The sequence below is a fragment of the Neoarius graeffei genome, chromosome 4 (assembly GCF_027579695.1).
Source record: "Neoarius graeffei isolate fNeoGra1 chromosome 4, fNeoGra1.pri, whole genome shotgun sequence".
NCBI lineage: Eukaryota > Metazoa > Chordata > Actinopteri > Siluriformes > Ariidae > Neoarius > Neoarius graeffei.
The window spans coordinates 93,439,262-93,461,330 of record NC_083572.1 but is presented as its reverse complement, the minus strand read 5'-3'; the positions used below and the strand labels follow the sequence as shown (position 1 = coordinate 93,461,330).

General features: G+C 41.1%; 1 protein-coding gene across 2 annotated transcripts in view; it reads left to right on the top strand.

Annotated features, from left to right (window-relative positions):
* Window positions 1-22,069, top strand: part of nos1apa (nitric oxide synthase 1 (neuronal) adaptor protein a) — a 546,141-nt gene that overhangs the window by 460,399 nt on the left and 63,673 nt on the right. For both annotated transcript variants that reach the window (XM_060920033.1, XM_060920034.1), the window contains exon 9: window positions 14,334-14,499. In XM_060920033.1, the coding sequence (XP_060776016.1) occupies window positions 14,334-14,499 (166 nt within the window). The remainder of the gene's footprint in view (window positions 1-14,333; window positions 14,500-22,069) is intronic.

Here is a 22,069-nt window from a genome sequence, read left to right as displayed (position 1 = left end):
GCTCATATCCAGTGAATGTGGATAGAATAAAAATGAATATATGAATTTGAATATATCCTGAATTTGATTTGAATATGTCCTCTAAAGAATGGTCTCATGTGTCGTTCTGCATTATAGAAAACTTTATCCTTTAAAAAAAAAAAAATTATTCGGTAGAGCTGAACTTCTGAACTTTTGCATTTGTATTGTGGTCATTTTTTCCTGTTTTTGCTCATCGGCTTTATCTCGTGTTCTTAAACTGATGTGGTGCCGCGTATACACGCTCCCTGTGCCGTATCATCAATCTCCCAGGATCCCCTGCTTTAGGATGAAGCCTTCTGTGGACCATTAAGAACATACACACTTTCCGATAGCGCTCGCCATCAGTTATGACAGCGGATAGATTAACCTCCTATCGGCACGTCTTATCTTTAGGACACCAGAAGGACATAACTGCATAATCAGTCAGTACAGCTCGAGAGGCGTTTCCTCTTACACATATTTACTACAGTAATCTTTTAAAGAACAGTGCGTGGCAGTGTGCTGGTGATTTGCCTCCACACGTCAGGAGTTTGATATCAGTAGATTAGAGACTTATGCCGCGCAGGAGTGATGGACATAACAGCAGTGTAAAATTTGTGGTTCATGAAATTATATAGCATGAAATCAACACATAGCTGTTCATGGATCGGTAAAACCTGGCCATGTGTTGATCAAATTGCTTTGTTCTTATAGATATGGATGATTTATATTCCCATTATCCGATGTCACCCAGAAGAGGATGGGTTTACTTTTGAGCCTGAAGGGTTTTTTATTTTTCCCCTCACGTCATTTAAGGACGTTTTTCCTTGCCAGTGTCGTCTCTGCCTTGCTCATTAGGGATATAAACCTGCGTCCAGATTTCAGTTCAGTTTTATTTTCTGTAAATAGCACCTTTTACAAAGCAGCTTTACAGAAATCCACACTCAGATCACTAGTGAACAAGCCAGAGGTGACAGTAGCAAGGAAAACTCCCTGAGAAGGCCAGTCCGGGTGATCGCCAGGGTAGTTTTTTAAGATGCACCACAATTAACAATGATAGCATGCCACTGTGTTGATGAACCTCGCATACATTTGTATGGGAGAACAGCATGTTTTCATTTGGCTTTACAGACGTTTAAAAGTGTTTAATCTACATAATACGAGTGTCGATTCGGGAATAAATAGCATTTACAGAATATATTGTTAATTTTGTGCGGCGGTGTGATGAGTTTTTACTTTAAGTAGGCGTATCAAACACTCGCTGGCCGTGCTGTGAAAATTGTGCATGCAGACGCTCATCGAAGCTTCCAAATCTGTCATTGCTTAACTCTTGAACATTTTCTATCAATGGGATAACAATCAGGTGTATTTATTGAGGAAAATGATCCAATATTACATATCTGTGAGTGGCAAAAGTATGTGAACCTCTAGGATTAGCAGTTAATTTGAAGGTGAAATTAGAGTCAGGTGTTTTCAATCAATGGGATGACAATCAGGTGTGAGTGGGCACCCTGTTTTATTTCAAGAACAGGGATCTATCAAAGTCTGATCTTCACAACACATGTTTGTGGAAGTGTATCATGGCACGAACAAAGGAGATTTCTGAGGACCTGAGAAAAAGCGTTGTTGATGCTCATCAGGCTGGAAAAGGTTACAAAACCATCTCTAAAGAGTTTGGACTCCACCAATCCACAGTCAGACAGATTGTGTACAAATGGAGGAAATTCAGGACCATTGTTACCCTCCCCAGGAGTGGTCAACCAACAAAGATCACTCCAAGAGCAAGGCGTGTAACAGTCGGCGAGGTCACAAAGGACCCCAGGGTAATTTCTAAGCAACTGAAGGCCTCTCTCACATTGGCTAATGTTAATGTTCATGAGTCCACCATCAGGAGAACACTGAACAGCAATGGTGTGCATGGCAGGGTTTCAAGGAGAAAGCCACTGCTCTCCAAAAAGAACATTGCTGCTCATCTGCAGTTTGCTAAAGATCACGTGGACAAGCCAGAAGGCTATTGGAAAAATGTTTTGTGGACAGATGAGACCAAAATAGAACTTTTTGGTTTAAATGAGAAGCGTTATGCTTGGAGAAAGGAAAACACTGCATTCCAGCATAAGAACCTTATCCCATCTGTGAAACATGGTGGTGGTAGTATCATGGTTTGGGCCTGTTTTGCTGCATCTGGGCCAGGATGACTTGCCATCATTGATGGAACAATGAATTCTGAATTATACCAGCGAATTCTACAGGAAAATGTCAGGACATCTGTCCATGACCTGAATCTCGAGAAGGTGGGTCATGCAGCAAGACAACGACCCTAAGCACACAAGTCGTTCGACCAAAGAATGGTTAAAGAAGAATAAAGTTAATGTTTTGGAATGGCCAAGTCAAAGTCCTGACCTTAATCCAATTAAAATGTTGTGGAAGGACCTGAAGCGAGCAGTTCATGTGAGGAAACCCACCAACATCCCAGAGTTGAAGCTGTTCTGTATGGAGGAATGGGCTAAAATTCCTCCAAGCCGGTGTGCAGGACTGATCAACAGTTACCGCAAACATTTAGTTGCAGTTATTGCTGCACAAGGGGGTCACACCAGATACTGAAAGCAAAGGTTCACATACTTTTGCCACTCACAGATATGTAATATTGGATCATTTTCCTCAATAAATAAATGACCAAGTATAATATTTTTGTCTCATTTGTTTAACTGGGTTCTCTTTATCTACTTTTAGGACTTGTGTGAAAATCTGATGTTTTCGGTCATATTTATGCAGAAATATAGAAAATTCTAAAGGGTTCACAGACTTTCAAGCACCACTGTAAGCCAAGTATACTTATGTATAACTTTATTAAGTATATTTCTGATAAGTAAATAAAAAGTAAACTGAAAGCATACTCGCTTATTTTTAGTTTAGTATACCAGAAGCACACTTGAATAAACTTCTTTTTTGTAAGGGTGGTCCATGTGTTTTGTTGTTGCTTCCAGCTCGCTCACTGTTGGTTCAGTCAGCTTGAAACTCATGATTCCCACCGAGTGGTTGAGTCTCTCATGTTGACTTGATTTCCCAATAAAATCAGCTGAACACTTTTCTGTCAAGTGCCTGCGAAAGATCGGATCACTGAGGAAAATTTCATGTCCTTCCTAAAAATCAGTTATTCTACTCATATTGTTTTTCATGGAGAAAAGATGAGAAGGTGTGTAAATATCAGTAATGCTGTTCTGAAGAGAATTAACAAAAGTTTGACGCTCTTATACACAGCGCATTCAAGCACCGCTATCGTTAGTCATGCTCGGTCTCCACAATTTAAAGTGAACATACCCAATAAAGTCTGGCTTTTATGTTTAAACACAAAGGATGTTGGTTTGTGACCGGGGCAACGAACAGAAATAGAAATTTTACAAAACACTGGATTTTCAAATGTTCATAACTTTTTTTTTTTTAGACATACAGTCGTGTTCAAAATAATAGCAGTGTGTTTAAAAATGTGAGTAAAGCTCAAAATCCTTACAATAGTTTTTATTTCCATGCATTGGGAACACTGCGCATTATATTCTACATCAAAACATGAAGAAAAATGTATCAATGTTTTAATTACTTTACAGAAAATGAAGAAAAATGAACACTGGGCTGTTCAAAAAAATAGCAGTGTCTGCATTTTTCATTACAAACTCAAATATTGACTGTATAAACTGAAAAATCTTTAGGATTTAGCATTCCTGTGAATCACTAAACTAATATTTAGTTGTATAACCACGGTTTCTGAGAACTTCTGGCACCTGTGAGCAGGTATTCCAGCCCAGGATGATTTGACAACATTCCACAATTCCTCTGCATTTCTTGGTTTTGCCTCAGAAACAGCATTTTTGATGTCACCCCACAAGTTTTCTATCGGATTAAGGTCCGGGGATTGGGCTGGCCACTCCATGACTTTCATTTTGTTGGTCTGGAACCCTGATGCTGCTCGCTTACTGGTGTGTTTGGGGTCGTTGTCTTTTTGAAACACCCATTTCAAGGGCATTTCCTCTTCAGCATAAGGCAACATGACCTCTTCAAGTATTTAGATGTATGCAAACTGATCCATGATCCCTGGTATGCGATAAATGGGCCCGACACCATAGTAAGAGAAACATCCCCATATCATGATGCTTGCACCACCATGCTTCACCGTCTTCAGAGTGTACTGTGGCTTGAATTCAGTGTTTGGGGGTCGTCTGAAACTGTCTGCGGCTCTTGGACCCAAAAAGAACAATTTTACTTTCATCAGTCCACAAAATGTTTTTCCATTTCTCTTTAGGCCAGTCGATGTGTTCTTTGGCAAATTGTATCCTCTTCAGCACGTCTTTTTTTTTTAACAGTCGGACTTTGTGGGGGCTTCTTGCCGATAGATTAGCTTCACACAGGCGTCTTCTAATTGTCACAGTACTCACAGGTAACTTCAGACCGTCTTTGATCACCCTGGAGCTGATCATTGGCTGAGTCTTTGCCATTCTGGCTATTCTTCGATCCATTCGAATGGTAGTCTTCCATTTTCTTCCACGTCTCTCTGGTTTTGCTGTCCATTTTAAAGCACTGGAGATCATTTTAGCCGAGCAGCCAATCATTTTCTGCACTTCTTTACAGTATACGTTTTACCTCTCCAATCAGTGTTTTAATCAAAGCACGCTGTTCTTCTGAACAATGTCTGGAACGACCCATGTTTCTCAGGTTTTCAGAGAGAAATGGATGTACAACATGTGCTGGCTTCATCCTTAAATTAGGGCCACCTGACTGACATCTGTTTTTTCACAGACTGAATGATCTCACTAATTAAACTCCACACTGCTATTATTTTGAACACGTCCCTTTCACTTAATTATTCGATTACACAGACTCAGGAGCATGCATATCATGAATGTTGGGTCTGTTGGTTTTCTACGACTTTACTACACCTACTGGTAAATTATTTGCCATGTAGTAATATAATTTCTACCAAAAGCAGTGATTGATTGGGTTAGTCATGTTGGACTGCTATTATTTTGAACACAACTGTATTTACAAAATTAAACCAGTTTCAATTCAGCTCTTCCCGCTCTTTAATTTGATACATGACACAGCACTATGAAAACTACACTACCGTTCAAAAGTTTGGGGTCACCCAGACAATTTTGTGTTTTCCATGAAAAGTCACACTTTTATTTACCACCATAAGTTGTAAAATGAATAGAAAATATAGTCAAGACATTTTTCTGGCCATTTTGAGCATTTAATCGACCCCACAAATTAACGTGATGCTCCAGAAACTCAATCTGCTCAAAGGAAGGTCAGTTTTATAGCTTCTCTAAAGAGCTCAACTGTTTTCAGCTGTGCTAACATGATTGTACAAGGGTTTTCTAATCATCCATTAGCCTTCTGAGGCAATGAGCAAACACATTGTACCATTAGAACACTGGAGTGAGAGTTGCTGGAAATGGGCCTCTATACACCTATGGAGATATTGCACCAAAAACCAGACATTTGCAGCTAGAATAGTCATTTACCACATTAGCAATGTATAGAGTGGATTTCTGATTAGTTTAAAGTGATCTTCATTGAAAAGAACAGGGCTTTTCTTTCAAAAATAAGGACATTTCAAAGTGACCCCAAACTTTTGAACGGTAGTGTACTTTAAAAAATGTCCTGTCATTGCTACCACAATTGTATGGAAGTGTGTCGCTGCCATGCCAGAAAAAGAAAAAGAGTAAAATCAGTATCATGCAGTCGCATGAAAGGTTTGTTCAGGGCTCCGGCTTATTTACATGATTTGATTAAAGGTACTGACTGCAAAGTCATCTGAAATTTAAATTTTTTTTTTATTGTGCATGGCATTTTTCTATGTCTCACAAGAACAATATCATGTTCACAAGATGCGATCATTTTGATGTCCCGAGGGTCGCTTTTCTCCGTTTTGGGACCATTTTCCGACCTGTTGAGGTAAACAGTACGGCCCTGTGGACGGAAACAGCCAAACGCGCGGAGCTTTAATTGATTGGCATAACTATGGAACTGCGTCACACCAAGATGGTGACGCGCAGAAAACATCGACTCTGCATCGAGCTCAGAGAGTTTTGAGTCACAGGGATGTAATTTGTGGTTGACGTTTGCGTGAAACAAAAGACGGCTCTAGCTTTTCTCTGTTACTGCTTTTGTGTTATCGTTTCTTTCTCTGTTAGATCAAAACATTAGGTGTAGAACTCCATACTCGCTACCGTGGAGTCAAGCTCATGCGTTCGAAGGCTAAGATAGCTAAATGCTAGCTAGAATGATTTAGTTATCCATCCAGAAAAATGACACCTCATCGAACCTTGCTCTGTCTTGCAGTTGCACTTCTTTTAAGACAGGCTTCCCTTTTCTTTTTAGCTGGCAGGAGAGCCGAGTCCGCCGCACTTGCCCATATCGACTTGTTTTGGTTAAAAGTAGGTCAATCGTGCCCCACGGTGGTCACCTGATATCGTTGCTCACTTGCGTCGGCAGTGTCCAGAATTGTAAAATGCGGGACGTTTTTTTATCTCGGCCAAACATTCACACACAGGATACACGCTGCATGCAGCAGCCAAACACCTAGAAACGCCGAGCAACGGAAATAGAACATTTTGCCCAGAATTCAACTTTGCGGTCAGAACCTTTTAAGGCTGCGTTCACATTGCAAGCCACAATCGTTCAATTCTGATCTTTTGCTCAAATCGGATTTGCCTGTCTTTAAAGTTCACGTTCGTAATTAAAAGTGGCCTGTATCTTCCTCATGTCGTCTGAGGGAGTTTTTCCTTGCCACCGTCGCCACAGGCTTGCTCATTGGGGATAGATTAGGGATAAAATTAGCTCATGTTTTAAGTCGTTCAAATTCTGTAAAGCTGCTTTGCGACAATGTTTATTGTTAAAAGCGCTGTACAAATAAACTTGATTTGATTTGATTTGATTTGATTTATCTCAGTGTAGTGTGAACACATCAGAACTCCGAAACGGCACACACGTGCACGCGTCGATATGTTTTCTTGCACAAGTCATTTGCATCACCAACAACAAAAAATGTCATGTCTGTGAGATACTCGTGCTATTAAAACGGAATAAATGGATGAGCTAGTAGCTGATGTACGCATCGCATTTTGCTCTGGAGGATGGCAGACCGTTCGTCAGCTGGACATGATGAGGTCGAGAAGGTGAAAAAAGCCAGATGGATAACTTTTTTCTGTTTTTGCAACTATTGTAGCTCTCCTCCATTGTTAGCTCGCATGGCCATAGGCCGGTGAGCTACTGCCTTCACGCGGCGTCCATCCGTCCGCCCGTCCATCCACAATTCACAAAAATCGCGACTACTCCCTGAGTTTTCACTGGATTTTGATTCTGATTGTTTTGTTTGGAAGAGCAAATCGTTCTAATTGTTTTCATGAAGAGCAACTTAGCTACACTACCGTTCAAAAGTTTGGGGTCACTTTGAAATGTCCTTATTTTTGAAAGAAAAGCACTGTTCTTTTCAATGAAGATCACTTTAAACTAATCAGAAATCCACTCTATACATTGCTAATGTGGTAAATGACTATTCTAGCTGCAAATGTCTGGTTTTTGGTGCAATATCTCCATAGGTGTATAGAGGCCCATTTCCAGCAACTCTCACTCCAGTGTTCTAATGGTACAATGTGTTTGCTCATTGCCTCAGAAGGCTAATGGATGATTAGAAAACCCTTGTACAATCATGTTAGCACAGCTGAAAACAGTTGAGCTCTTTAGAGAAGCTATAAAACTGACCTTCCTTTGAGCAGATTGAGTTTCTGGAGCATCACATTTGTGGGGTCGATTAAATGCTCAAAATGGCCAGAAAAATGTCTTGACTATATTTTCTATTCATTTTACAACTTATGGTGGGAAATAAAAGTGTGACTTTTCATGGAAAACACAAAATTGTCTGGGTGACCCCAAACTTTTGAACGGTAGTGTAATTATAAACGAGTCTGGTTTCTCATGGTACGGCCGTGTGAGCTCCTGCATCGCTGACGCTCTGGTTGTTCAGCTGCACTGCCGGTGCTGGCGGATGAAAACGGCGCTCAGCACATGTGTATAGACAAAAAGCTACACGAATTTCTGTGTCCACACAGCCCTGAAAACATCAGAGGTGGGTTTTCCAAAATCCGCTTAACTCTAAGAGCGTCTTAACTAGGAGAGAGAGAGAGAGAGAGCGTTCATTGTGCTGCTTGCTTTATCATTTCATGATGGTCTTTGTGCTGCGATGCTTTTGGGAAGCCCACCTCAGATCTGTCTCACAGTAAGGCAAAAAATCAGATTAGAGTCGCTTCAGCCTGGTAATGTGAACCTCACTTCACGTGGTATTGATGATCTTGTAACAAGTATGCGTAAGATAAATAATATATCGTCATAATGTAATTTGTTTGTTAGCTCATCTGTCCATTAGGCTGTTGTCATGGTGTTGCGTCCGTCCGTCGTCCACAATTCAGTTAAATCGTATCTCCAACGTCAGTTCTCCACGGATTTCTGTCCCCATTGCTTTGTTTGAAAGAACTCATCACTCCGCATAAAACTCGGTCGTCTCATCTCATTATCTCTAGCCGCTTTATCCTGTTCTACAGGGTCGCAGGCAAGCTGGAGCCTATCCCAGCTGACTACGGGCGAAAGGCGGGGTACACCCTGGACAAGTCGCCAGGTCATCACAGGGCTGACACATAGACACAGACAACCATTCACACTCACATTCACACCTACGGTCAATTTAGAGTCACCAGTTAACCTAACCTGCATGTCTTTGGACTGTGGGGGAAACCGGAGCACCCGGAGGAAACCCACGCGGACACGGGGAGAACATGCAAACTCCGCACAGAAAGGCCCTCGCCGGCCACGGGGCTCGAACCCAGGACCTTCTTGCTGTGAGGCGACAGCGTTAACCACTACACCACCGTGCCGCCAACTCGGTCGTTGTTTTGTCATATTTTTTGCTAACGAGTTAGTAATTAGGCCAAATTAATAAATTTTCCAAGCCTCTCACTAGAATTGTATCTCCCCTCTCAGTTCTCATCCGATTCCAGTTCTGATCAATGTTTTGGGTAGATCTTCCCTTGAGGAACAAAACTTAGTCGTTTGTTTGTTTGTTTGTTTGTTTGTTTGTTGATTTTTTCTGCTGTAAACAATTTGTTTACAACTTTGTTTATTTTCAGTTAAATCATATCTCCTCCCTCAGTTCTCAATAGATTTCAGTTCTGATTGTTTTGTTTGAAAGAACTAGACCTTCTGCAGAACACTTGGTCGTTGTATTGTCAATTTTTGCGAACGAACTGCCAATTAAGTCAGCGTCACGAGTTTTGGGACTTCTCACTAGAATTGTATCTCCTCTCGCAGGTCTCACCCGATTCCAGTTCTGATCGATGTTTTGGGTAGATCTTCCCTTGAGGAACAAAACTTAGTCGTTTGTTTGTTTGTTGATTTTTCCTGTTGTAAACAATTTGTTTACAACTTTGTTTATTTTCAGTTAAATCATATCTCCTTTCTCAGTTCTCAATGGATTTCAGTTCTGATTGTTTTGTTTGAAAGAACTAGACCTTCTGCAGAACACTTGGTCGTTGTCAATTTTTGCGAACGAATTGCCAATTAGGTCAGCTTCACGAGTTTTGGGACTTCTCGCTAGAATTGTATCTCCTCTCGCAGGTCTCATCCGATTCCAGTTCTGATCGATGGTTTGGGTAGATCTTTCCTCAGGGAACAAAACTTGGTCATTTGTTGCTATTTTTGTGGAAACAATTTGTTTATAACTTTGTTTATTTTCACTTAAATCGTGTCTCCTCCCTCCCTCCCTCCCTCCCTCCCTCCCTCCCTCCCTCAGTTCTCAATGGATTTCAGTTCTGATTGTTTTATTTGAAAGAACTCGACCTTCTGCACAAAACTTGGTCACTGTATTGTCAAATTTTTTGCTAATAAATAGTAATTAGGTCAACCTAATGAATTTTCTCCTGACTAGAATTGTATCTCCTCTCTCATTTATCATGCGAATTCAGTTCTGATGGATGTTTTGGGTGGAGTTTGCCTCGAGGAACAAAATATAGTCCTTTGTTGATTTTCCTGTCGTAAGCAGTTTGTCGTGGAGGTCGGTCCTCTCTCACATCGTCACATTTCAGTTCTGTTCGATGTTTTTGGTAGCCATGGCTGTTTTGATGGCAGGCCAGATGAGCAACTACGTCCTTGACGTCCTGGTATGTCGTAATAGCATGAAAATATTGGAAAATAAAGCTTTTTGAATGGCTCTTCATTTTATCCCCATAGGACAGACATTCCTGATTTGCAGAATCACTTAAGATCATGCAACTCCATTACCGTATGGCTGATGAATTCAAGTGGGTTATTCATTAAAGTAACCTTGGGAATAAAAAAGCACTGTAAACAATGCCTCAGCGAGCGATTCTGTCAGGTCTATAGCAAACTATCAGTTTAGAGCGAAAGCGTTCAGAAGAATGCTTTTGAAATCCATCGATTTCCAGTTCTTTTATCCTGTCATAGCATTTTGCCTTGACGCTTTAGGTGAACTTTATTTATTCAGCTTTTTATATTGTTGTCCGAACGTCACTGCTGACGTCAACTGCAAGGACAAAATGAAACAAAGGATTAGCGGGTGTGGGCGTGAATAGACGTTATCCTTTTCAGTCCAAGGGAACACGCTGTTCCCACTCACCCGGGTGAGTGTTTTTCTTCTGATTTCCCATCGAACTCAGCTTCACCCACGGGTGCGTAAAACACACCTGTCCTGTTGAATTTGATCATCCAGGTTGGATTCTGAAACGTCTTGTGAAAGCAGTCTACCCCTGCCACGGTTAAATGATTTATTGTCTCCTGGCTCTGTGGTTGGTCTTTAATGGAAAGTAAGACTTGCCTTTTTTTTTTTTTTAAACTCCTGAAAATTTATTTGCTTACGTTTCCTTAAAGAAGCAGAAGGGATTTTTGTTGTTGTTGGGTTTTTTTAGGTGTTGTCCTGCAGATGATGTAATGCATCATGAGTTTAGGACACTCTTGGCACATGCTCTTTTAAAATTGGTCTGTCAGAAGAGCATAAGGACTTCATAAGAGCTCAAGAACGTCTTTATCCCTTCCTTATCCATTAACCTTTGAAAGGATAATTTGGATTGAGTTTTAATAATGCATCATGAATCATTAAGTGTTAGAGGTGAACTGTCTGCTCTGCACTAAGGATGAAACATGACTCATCCAGGAGCAATATCTACTTAAATGATTAATATTTCATTCGTGTTTTATAAGCCCTGGAAATCCTAAAAGCTTTTTTTTTTTTTTTTTATTTTAGCTAAGCCCTAATCAAAAAGAAGTATACCTCAAGTTCATTTTATTAAGTTTCCTTAAGTATACTTTTGTGTACCAAGTATACTGATATCAATGTACTTACAATATACTTGTAAGTAAACTAATCTAATACTTCTTGGGACTAAATTGGCCCACTTTTAGTTTATAAAAAGTATACTTTAAGTCTAAGAGAAGTAAACTCTGCGTATACAACTAGTATTTTTTTTTTATTTTGTACTGCAAGTAAACCACAAGTAAACTTGTATACTAATAGTTTGCTAGTTCTATACTTGTAGTGCACTCTTTAGTTTACAAAAGCATATTTCATAGTATACTGGAAATATACTACGAGTTACTTGTTTTATACTTCTAGTCCACTTTTTAGTTTACCAAAGTATACTTTGTAGTATACTGGAAATATACTATTGGTTTACTCGTTACACACTTCTAGTCCACTTTTTAGTTTATAAAAGTATACTTTATAGCATATTGGACATATAATATTAGTTACTGGTTATATACATCTAGTCCACTATTTAGTTTTGAAGTATACTGCAGTTACCCTTCTAGGTATACTATTAGTTTTCTAGCCCTAACCCTTACCTCATGCACACTACCAGTAGACAACTTAAGTGCTTTGTACCTTAAGTTACCATGAAGTTATAAAGGTAAGAATTCACAAAATAACAACCCTTACAAAAAGGAGTTTATTCAAGTGTGCTTCTAGTATACTTCTTTTAAACTAAAAATAAGAGAGTATGCTTTCAGTTTACTTTGTATTTACTTATCAGAGATATACTTAATAAAGTTATACATAAGTATACTTGGCTTATACTGAAAAGTATATAGAAAAGTCTAAGTATATTAAGCTTATACGTAAACTTTTGATCAAGATACACTTAACAAAAGTGTAATAAAGTATTAAAATATTTGTGCCTTATGTTTAAGTGTACTTGCCCTGTAGTTGTGCTTATCCTATAAAATACTTCTTTTTCACACATATCGGCTTCTTTGTGATATACGGCAGCATGTTTTAACAAATCACTTAAGTTGTCTACTGGTAGTGTGCATGAGGTAAGGGTTAGGGCTAGAAAACTAACAGTATACCTAGAAGGGCAATTGCAGTATACTTCAAAACTAAAAAGTGGACTAGATGTATATAACCAGTAACTAATAGTATATTTCCAATATGCTATAAAGTATACTTTTATAAACTAAAAAGTGGACTAGAAGTGTGTAACGAGTAAACCAATAGTATATTTCCAGTATACTACAAAGTATACGTTAGTAAACTAAAAAGTGGACTAGAAGTATAAAACAAGTAAACTCATAGTATATTTCCAGTATACTATGAAGTATGCTTTTGTAAACTAAAGAGTGGACTACAAATATAGAACTAGTAAACTATTAGTATATAAGTTTACTTGTGGTATACTTGCAGTACAAAATAAAAAATACTAGTTGTATACGCAGAGTTTACTTCTCTTAGACTTAAAGTATACTTTTTATAAACTAAAAGTGGGCCAGTATTTTTAAGTTCGTTTCTTAGACAAGGATTTTGAGATCGTTACCTTGTTGACAGTTTCAGCGTGAAACTTATGCCTTCAGCTTCACGCTGAAACTGTCAACAAGGTAACGATCTCAAAATCCTTGTCTAAGAAACGAACTTAAAAATACTTAAACAGTCAGACATAATGAACTTCCACTACATAAAAGTCGGCCAATTTAGTCCCGAGAAGTATTAGATTAGTTTACTTACAAGTATACTGTAAATACATTGATATCAGTATACTTGGTACACAAAAGTATACTTAAGGGAATATACTTTAACTTTACTTAAGTATACTTAATAAAATGAACTTGAAGTATACTTCTTTTTGATAAGGGAACAGATACTCAGGATTAAGAACATATTCATTTTCTTTAAAAATCAAAATTTAAAGCAACATTGTATTAAATATCAAAGTATAAAAGCATGGCAATGACAACTGAAATTGGCATCCAAGCTCGAAAGAAAAAGAAATAAATAAAAATAAAAAAAAATGAATGATCCCACTCAGGACGAAAAGAAAAAAGAAAAACTTATATGGAACCACAGACATACCTAAGAGTCAACAATGCTGAAGCACAACTACAGGGCAAGTACACTTAAACATAAGGCACAAATATTTTACTACTTTATTACACTTTTGTTAAGTATATCTTGATCAAAAGTTTAAGTACAAGCTTAATATACTTCGACTTTTCTATATACTTTTCTGTATAACTTTATATCTCTAAGTAAATAAAAAGTAAACTGAAAGCATACTCTCTTGTTTTTAGTTTCAAAGAAGTATACTAGAAGCAGACTTGAATAAACAACTTTTTTTTTTTAGCTAATCCCATCTCACTAGCTAGCTTGATCACGTCTATGCCTTTTTCCAGACTGCAGAAGTATTTTGTCTCTAATCAGTGCTTGGTTGCTGCTGAATGCTGTGTTTAGTGTAATGATACGTATCAATTATTAATTCAAAGCTCAAAAAGGAACCCAACTGCTTCTGGGTGACGACATGTAGCAGGATTGTAAATCGTTACAGAATACAGGTGTAGAAACGTCAAGCCAAGCAGTAGTAAGTGTGTTGAAAGGATGCCGAGTCTGATTTATATTGTGAATAAGAGTCCTGGGACACGCACAGGCCAGTCTTTATGATTCCAGCAGCGGTTCTTATGTATAAATCGAGAGTATCCAGATCACCCACGAACCACGGGTAAAGCATGGACATAAACGGTGCGGAGTTGAGTTTCAGGCTAGCCATGTGGGACCATGCAGAGCAGCAGGTGAGTCACAAGCACAGACGGGAAAGGTAAAGTGTGTTTCTGCATCCTGTGGAAGTCACTGCCACCACACTACTTTGTGGAATCAGGCTCTCGATGGCTCGCTGTCGTTTGGATCTTCTTTCCACAGAAGTGCAGACAGCGTGATGTAGAGATGAGAGTCGGCGTGCAGCGTGAGGACAGTATGATGTGGAATGTTGTGCTGTGTGTTGTCTCAGGTTCACCTGCTGAAGGATCAGCTCTCGGCAGAAGCAGCAGCCCGGATTGAAGCTCAGGCTCGAGTGCACCAGCTGCTGCTGCAGAATAAAGACCTTCTGCAACACATCTCACTGCTGGTCAAACAGATCCAGGAGCTCGAGCTCAAAATGACCACCAGCGGCTCCAGTGAGTGTGTGTGTGTGTGTGTGTGTGTGTGTGTGTGTGTGTGTGTGTGTGTGTGTGGCTACATGACTGTTTCTCTCTCCTTCTCTCTTTGTCTGTCTTTCTAGCTTTCTCTGTTTCTCTTTGTTTCTCACTTGCTGTCTCACTTGCTCTCTCTGCCTCTCTTTCTATAATCAGTCTCTCTCTCTTTCTGTCTGTCTGTATCTCTCTCTGTCTCTCCTTGTCTGTCTGTCTGTGTCTCTCTCCTTTTCAATGTCTTTTTCACGTTCTCTTTTTCTCTTTGTTTCTTGCTTATACTTTCTCTCTCTCTGTCTCTCTCTGTCTGCCTGTCTCTCTTTGTCTCTCTATATGTCTCTCTCTGTCTTTCTATGTCTCTCTCCTTTTCTCTTTGTCTTTCGCGCGTTCTCTTTTTCACTTTGTTTCTTGCTTACACTTTCTCTCTCTCTCTGTGTAGCTACACGTCTGTTTCTCACTTGCTGTCTCACTTGCTCTCTCTGCCTCTCTTTCTATAATCAGTCTCTCTCTTTCTGTCTGTTTCTCTCTCTGTCTCTCCTTGTCTGTCTGTCTACGTCTCTCTCCTTTTCTCTGTCTTTTTCGCGTCCTCTTTTTACCTTTGTTTCTTGCTTACACTCTCTCTGTCTCTCTTTCTGTCTATCTGTCTCTCTTTTTTTCTGTCTTTCTTGTGTTCTCTTTTTCTCTTTGTTTCTTGCTTATACTTTCTCTGTCTCTCTCTGTCTGCCTGTCTCTTTCTCTTTGTCTCTCTATATGTCTCTCTCTGTCTTTCTGTCTCTCTCCTTTTCTCTTTGTCTTTCACGCGTTCTCTTTTTCACTTTGTTTCTTGCTTACACTTTCTCTCTCTCTCTGTGTAGCTACACGTCTGTTTCTCACTTGCTGTCTCACTTGCTCTCTCTGCCTCTCTTTCTATAATCAGTCTCTCTCTTTCTGTCTGTCTGTTTCTCTCTCTGTCTCTCCTTGTCTGTCTGTCTATGTCTCTCTCCTTTTCAATGTCTTTTTCGCGTTCTCTTTTTACCTTTGTTTCTTGCTTACACTCTCTCTGTCTCTTTCTGTCTGTCTCTTTTTTCTGTCTTTCTCGCGTTCTCTTTTTCTCTGTTTCTTGCTTATACTTTCTCTCTCTCTCTGTCTCTCTCTGTCTGCCTGTCTCTTTCTCTTTGTCTCTCTATATGTCTGTCTCTGTCTTTCTATGTCTCTCTCCTTTTCTCTTTGTCTTTCGCACGTTCTCTTTTTCACTTTGTTTCTTGCTTACACTTTCTCTCTCTCTCTGTGTAGCTACATGTCTGTTTCTCTCTCCTTCTCTCTTTGTCTATATTTCTAGCTTTCTCTGTTTCTCTTTGTCTGTTTCTCACTTGCTGTCTCACTCTCTCTGCCTCTCTATAATCAGTCTCTCTCTCTCTGTTTGTCTCTCTGTGTCTGTTTCTCTCTCTGTCTCTCTTTGTCTGTCTATGTCTCTCTCCTTTTCTCTGTCTTTTTCACATTCTCTTTTTACCTTTGTTTCTTGCTTACACTCTCTCTCTTTGTCTATCTGTCTCTCTCCTTTCCTGTGTCTTTCTCACGTTCTCTTTTTCTCTTTGTTTCTTGCTTATACTTTCTGTCTCTCTCTGTCTGCCTGTCTCTTTCTCTTTGTCTCTCTCTATATGTCCCTCTATGTCTTTCTGTCTCTCTCCTTTTCTCTGTCTTTCGCACATTCTTTTTTTCACTTTGTTTCTTACTTACACTTTCTCTCTCTCTCTCTGTGTAGCTACATGTCTGTTTCTCTCTCCTTCTCTCTTTGTCTATCTTTCTCTTCTTTCTTTGTTTCTCACTTGCTGTCTCACTTTATCTCAGTCTCTCTTTCTATAATCTCTCTCTTTCTCATCTATCTATCTATCTATCTATCTATCTATCTATCTATCTATCTATCTATCTATCTATCTATCTATCTACTTTGTTTCTCTCTGTCTTTCACTTTATCGCTGTCTGTCTGTCTGTCTGTCTGAGTCACTTTCTGTTTTCCCTCATTCTCTCTCTCTCTCTGTCTCTCTCTACATGTCTGTTTCGTTCTCCTCTCTAGCTTTCTGTTTCTCTTTGTCTGTTTCTCACATGCTGTCTCACTTTCTCCATCTCTCTGTCTCTTTATAATCTGTCTCTCTCTCTCTCTATCTATCTATCTATCTATCTATCTATCTATCTATCTATCTATCTATCTATCTGTCACTTTCTGTTTTCCCTCATTCCCTCTCTCTCTCTCTCTCTCTCTCTCTCCTATTCTCATTCTGTCACTCTCTCTGACAGTTATTCTCTTGTTTTGTCATTTGTCTCATCCATCTCTGCCATGTTAACTTGCAGCGTTCCCAGATCAGCAGCGAACCCTCTCCTGTTTCTTGTTTGTGCTCTGTTCTGTTTCTTTTTCTCTAAAAGCTTTAGAAAGAAAAAAAGAAACTCACAGTGCAGTCAGTCACTCCAGTATCCGAGGCTTATATTACTATTCACCAGTAGAAGTGAGAGATTTAGATATCAGTGTGGTAAATCACGCTCATGCTTCCAGAGGAACACATGATGATGAATTCCTCTCAGGCTGCACGTCTTTCTTCAAGTCATATCTCTTTTCAGTCTCCTCTTGTTCGGAATATTTTTATCCTGATCCTCCTCCTCTCCCTATCATCACCATATGTTTTCTCCATAACAGTTCTTTCATCTGTCTCTGATTTTTTTTCCCCCCACTTTCCTCATTTGTGTTCCATCAGGCACCACTTTACGCCATATAAGACACAGCTGAAACTCTCCCCGGCCAGCCTGCACATCCCGCACATTAGCCAGAAAACGAGAGTGCGCTCACCCTGTAGCTGCACCCACTCCAATGGAGAGACACATTATCCTGTTCAAGTGTGAACTTTCGGGAAGCAAAGCTTCTCTATAAAGGATAAAAACATCTCATCTCATCTCATTATCTGTAGCCGCTTTATCCTGTTCTACAGGGTCGCAGGCAAGCTGGAGCCTATCCCAGCTGACTACGGGCGAAAGGCGGGGCACACCCTGGACAAGTCGCCAGGTCATCACAGGGCTGACACATAGACACAGACAACCATTCACACTCACATTCACACCTACGCTCAATTTAGAGTCACCAGTTAACCTAACCTGCATGTCTTTGCAGGCTTTCGTCTAAACCGGGGAACAGGGGCGCTGCGCCCTCTTACCGAAATGCCGATTGAACCCCAAGTCACACTTAGGCCATGCACTTATACAGTATGCTACTGCACAACATGCAATCTTTCTCAAAACGATCTTTTCTCCATGAAAACATCCCAGCAACACCACGTGACAATGTGTCTGATCATCAAATACATTATAATTACTCCAAAAATATTCCAATCATAGTAGATACACCGCCAGACGGTGCAAAAACAATCCGAATTGGCGTTTTCCAGACTGAGGCGCCATGTTGTTTAGTTGTTTACTTGTCGCGGCTGCTGTCGCGAGATTTGACATGGGTTACATACAAGGTCAGCTGACTTGTAGAGCGAGATTTCTCGAGACTGAATGACCTTTCACCCACCGGCGCGGGAGCTTTTGACAGAAGTAGTTCGCGAGTTGTTTTTGTTGACACTTGGGCATTTAAAGATGTCATCCCGCGGCACGAAACAGAAGAAAGCCAAAGACTGTCCGGGGCAGAAGATGATTACTTTTCTTTTTCAATGTTGACAATTTGTTACAATTTCCCTGTCAGATAGCCTCAGAATGTCCCATTGTAGCCTCAGTTTTTCAAAGGCTTCGCACGGCGGAGGGGGGGACGGACAACCGGCACCATCCCCCCCCGGTCGCTTCGCTCCCTCGCCATGGTGAGCGCCCTCATACTAAATTTTTCTAGAAAATCCCCTGTCTTTGGACTGTGGGGGAAACCAGAGCACCCGGAGGAAACCCACGCGGACAACATGCAAACTCTGCACAGAAAGGCCCTCGCCGGCCACGGGGCTTGAACCCAGGAGCTTCTTGCTGCGAGGTGACGGCGCTAACCACTACACCACTGTGCCGCCGGATAAAAACATCTCATCTCATTATCTGTAGCCACTTTATCCTGTTCTACAGGGTCGCAGGCAAGCTGGAGCCTATCCCAGCTGACTACGGGCGAAAGGCGGGGTACACCCTGGACAAGTCGCCAGGTCATCACAGGGCTGACACATAGACACAGACAACCATTCACACTCACATTCACACCTACGGTCAATTTAGAGTCACCAGTTAACCTAACCTGCATGTCTTTGGACTGTGGGGGAAACCGGAGCACCCAGAGGAAACCCACGCGGACACGGGGAGAACATGCAAACGCCGCACAGAAAAGCCCTCGCCGGCCACGGGGCTCGAACCCGGACCTTCTTGCTGTGAGGCGACAGCGCTAACCACTACACCACCGTGCCGCCCCTCTTTTCAAGATATTTTGTAGAATTTAATGGAAAATAATTTTAAGCAGCAGCTTTTATAACCAAGACTCAACAGGTGAGGCAGCCCTCATCTAGCAGACACTGAAACAGGAGTCATTATCATTATTAGATTATTAGGGCCCGAGCCCTATGGGCGAAGGCCCTATTGTTCTTGTAAGAGTTCACTATTATTAGGGCCCGAGCCCTATGGGCGAAGGCCCTATTGTTCTTGTAAGAGTTCACTATTATTAGGGCCCGAGCCCTATGGGCGAAGGCCCTATTGTTCTTGTAAGAGTTCACTATTATTATTCTTCCGTCTTCTTCTTCTTCTTTATTTTTCTCTGCTGTTGGGCCATTTTCGGGGCGCTTGCCATGGGCGAAAACGCACGAAATTTGGCACCAGTTCCGAGAATTGCCACCGCTACTCAGAACCAAAAGCCCAAACTTGGCCGGGGCTCAGGGCCTCCATAGCGCCCCCTAAGTCGTTGTGATTTTGGCCTCCCGCATTAAGGTGCCTGGTTGCCATGTAGTTTGTGGTAGTGCCATGCCATTTGGTACGCATATGTATCTCACTAATCCGGACAAAAATGTAATGCCAATGCATTAGCCACGCCCAACAGGAGGTGAGGTAATTTCACTTTTGTGCGAAATGCATGGCCACGAAGACGGCGCAACTCCTCCTAGACCGTTCCTAGGGATGTCACCAAAATTGATACACATCATCTACAGACATGGCTGACAAAAGTTACTAAATACGTTTCACGTAGGATAAACCGTTCAGAAGTTATACGTCAATCAATTTTCACTTCAAAATTTTACATGCTTAAAAATTCATAACAAATCTTCTAATTGCTCAAAACTGCTCATACTTCACACGCAAATCACTCATTGGGCTTCTGACATGTTACCCAAATTCTGTGATATTTCGCCACTGGGGGCGCTATTTTTGGGCAAAAGATCCAATCTTTCCTCAAATTTGGTCAAACTTCACGGCCACCCTCTTACTACCTCCCATGTCATGTATACCACATTTTGGGAATTTTCGTCCATGGGGGGCGCTGTTTTTGGCCGACGCAATTTCTCCAAAACGGGTTTTTGGTAAATAATTCCATAATGCTTTTCCTTCACACCACTACCTTGTGATAGTACGTTGCTGTTGTGGACACTTATTTTTCCATCTCATTATCACTCATGTACAGCATAGCGCCACCTACTGACATGGGAAAGACCAAAAAATTTATTCTTCAAAAATCTATGTCTCATCTTCTATTTACTCAATTGTCATCAAACTTCATACGCAAACTCTTCATAGCTCACCTGACATATACGCCAAATTTTGTGCACTTTCGCCCCTGGGGGTGCTGGTTATGGCAAAAATGATATTGCAGCTTCTGATTTGTCAAACTTGGCAAGCAAACTCTTTACAAGACCCTTATTGGGCCGCTTGCCATGGTCGACAACGCACGAAATTTTGCCCCTTTCTCTTGGACTGCCACCGCTACTGAGAACCAGAAGCCCAGATCCAGGCGGGCCTCGGGGCCTCTTTAGCGCCCCCTAACGTGTTGTGATTTTTGCCTCTCGCATTAAGGTGCCTGGTTGCCATGTAGTTTGTAGTAGTGGCATGCCCTTTGGTACGCATATGTATCTCACTAAGCCGGACAAAAATGTAATGCCAATGCATTAGCCACGCCCAACAGGAAGTGAGGTGATTTCACTTTTGTGCGAAATGCATGGCCACGAAGACGGCGCAACTCCTCCTAGACCGTTCATAGGAACGTCACCACAATTGATACACATCATCTACAGACATGGCTGACAAAAGTTGCTAAATACGTTTCACGTAGGGTAAACCGTTCAGAAGTTATACGTCAATCAATTTTCTATGCAGAATTGTACATGCTTAAAAATTCATAACAAATCTTCTAATTGCTCAAAACTGCTCATTCTTCACACGCAAATCACTCATTGGGCTTCTGACATGTTACCCAATTTCTGTGATGTTTCGCCACTGGGGGCACTATTTTTGGGCAAAAAATCCAATCTTTCCTCAAATTTGGTCAAACTTCACGGCCACCCTCTTCCTACCTCCCATGTCATGTATACCTCATTTTGGGAATTTTCGTCCATGGGGGGGCGCTGTTTTTGGCCGACGCAATTGCTCCAAAACGGGTTTTTGGTAAATAATTCCATAATGCTTTTCCTTCACACCACTACCTTGTGATTGTACGTTGCTGTTGTAGACACTTATTTCTCCAACTCATAATCGCTCATGTACAGCATAGCGCCACCTACTGACATGGGAAAAACCAAAAAATTTATTCTTCAAAAATCTATATCTCATCTTTTATTTACTCAATTGTCATCAAACTTCATACGCAAACTCTTCATAGCTCACCTGACATGTACGCCAAATTTTGTGCACTTTCGCCCCTGGGGGTGCTGGTTATGGCAAAAATGATATTGCAGCTTCTGATTTGTCAAACTTGGCAAGCAAACTCTTTCCAAGACCCTTATTGCGGCGCTTGCCGCCATTGTGGGAGTAATGTCTCTTGCCGCAGAAGCTGTGGAAGGTCTTTCGCGGGGACGCATGCCCCCGCCCCCCTTGGCCGCTGGCGCGAGGGCCCGTCGAGGCCGCTTGCGGCTTTAATTATTCTTCCGTCTTCTTCTTCTTCTTCTTCCGTCTTCTTCTTCTTCTTTATTTTTCTCCGCTGTTGGGCCATTTTCGGGGCGCTTGCCATGGGCGAAAACGCACGAAATTTGGCGCCACTTCCGAGAATTGCCACCGCTACTCAGAACCAAAAGCCCAAACTTGGCCGGGGCTCAGGGCCTCTATAGCGCCCCCTAAGTCGTTGTGATTTTGGCCTCCCGCATTAAGGTGCCTGGTTGCCATATAGTTTGTAGTACTGGCATGCCATTTGGTACGCATATGTATCTCACTAAGCCGGACAAAAATGTAATGCCAATGCATTAGCCACGCCCAACAGGAAGTGAGGTAATTTCACTTTTGTGCGAAATGCATGGCCACGAAGACGGCGCAACTCCTCCTAGACCGTTCATAGGAATGTCACCAAAATTGATACACATCATCTACAGACATGGCTGACAAAAGTTACTAAATACGTTTCACGTAGGATCAACCGTTCAGAAGTTATACGTCA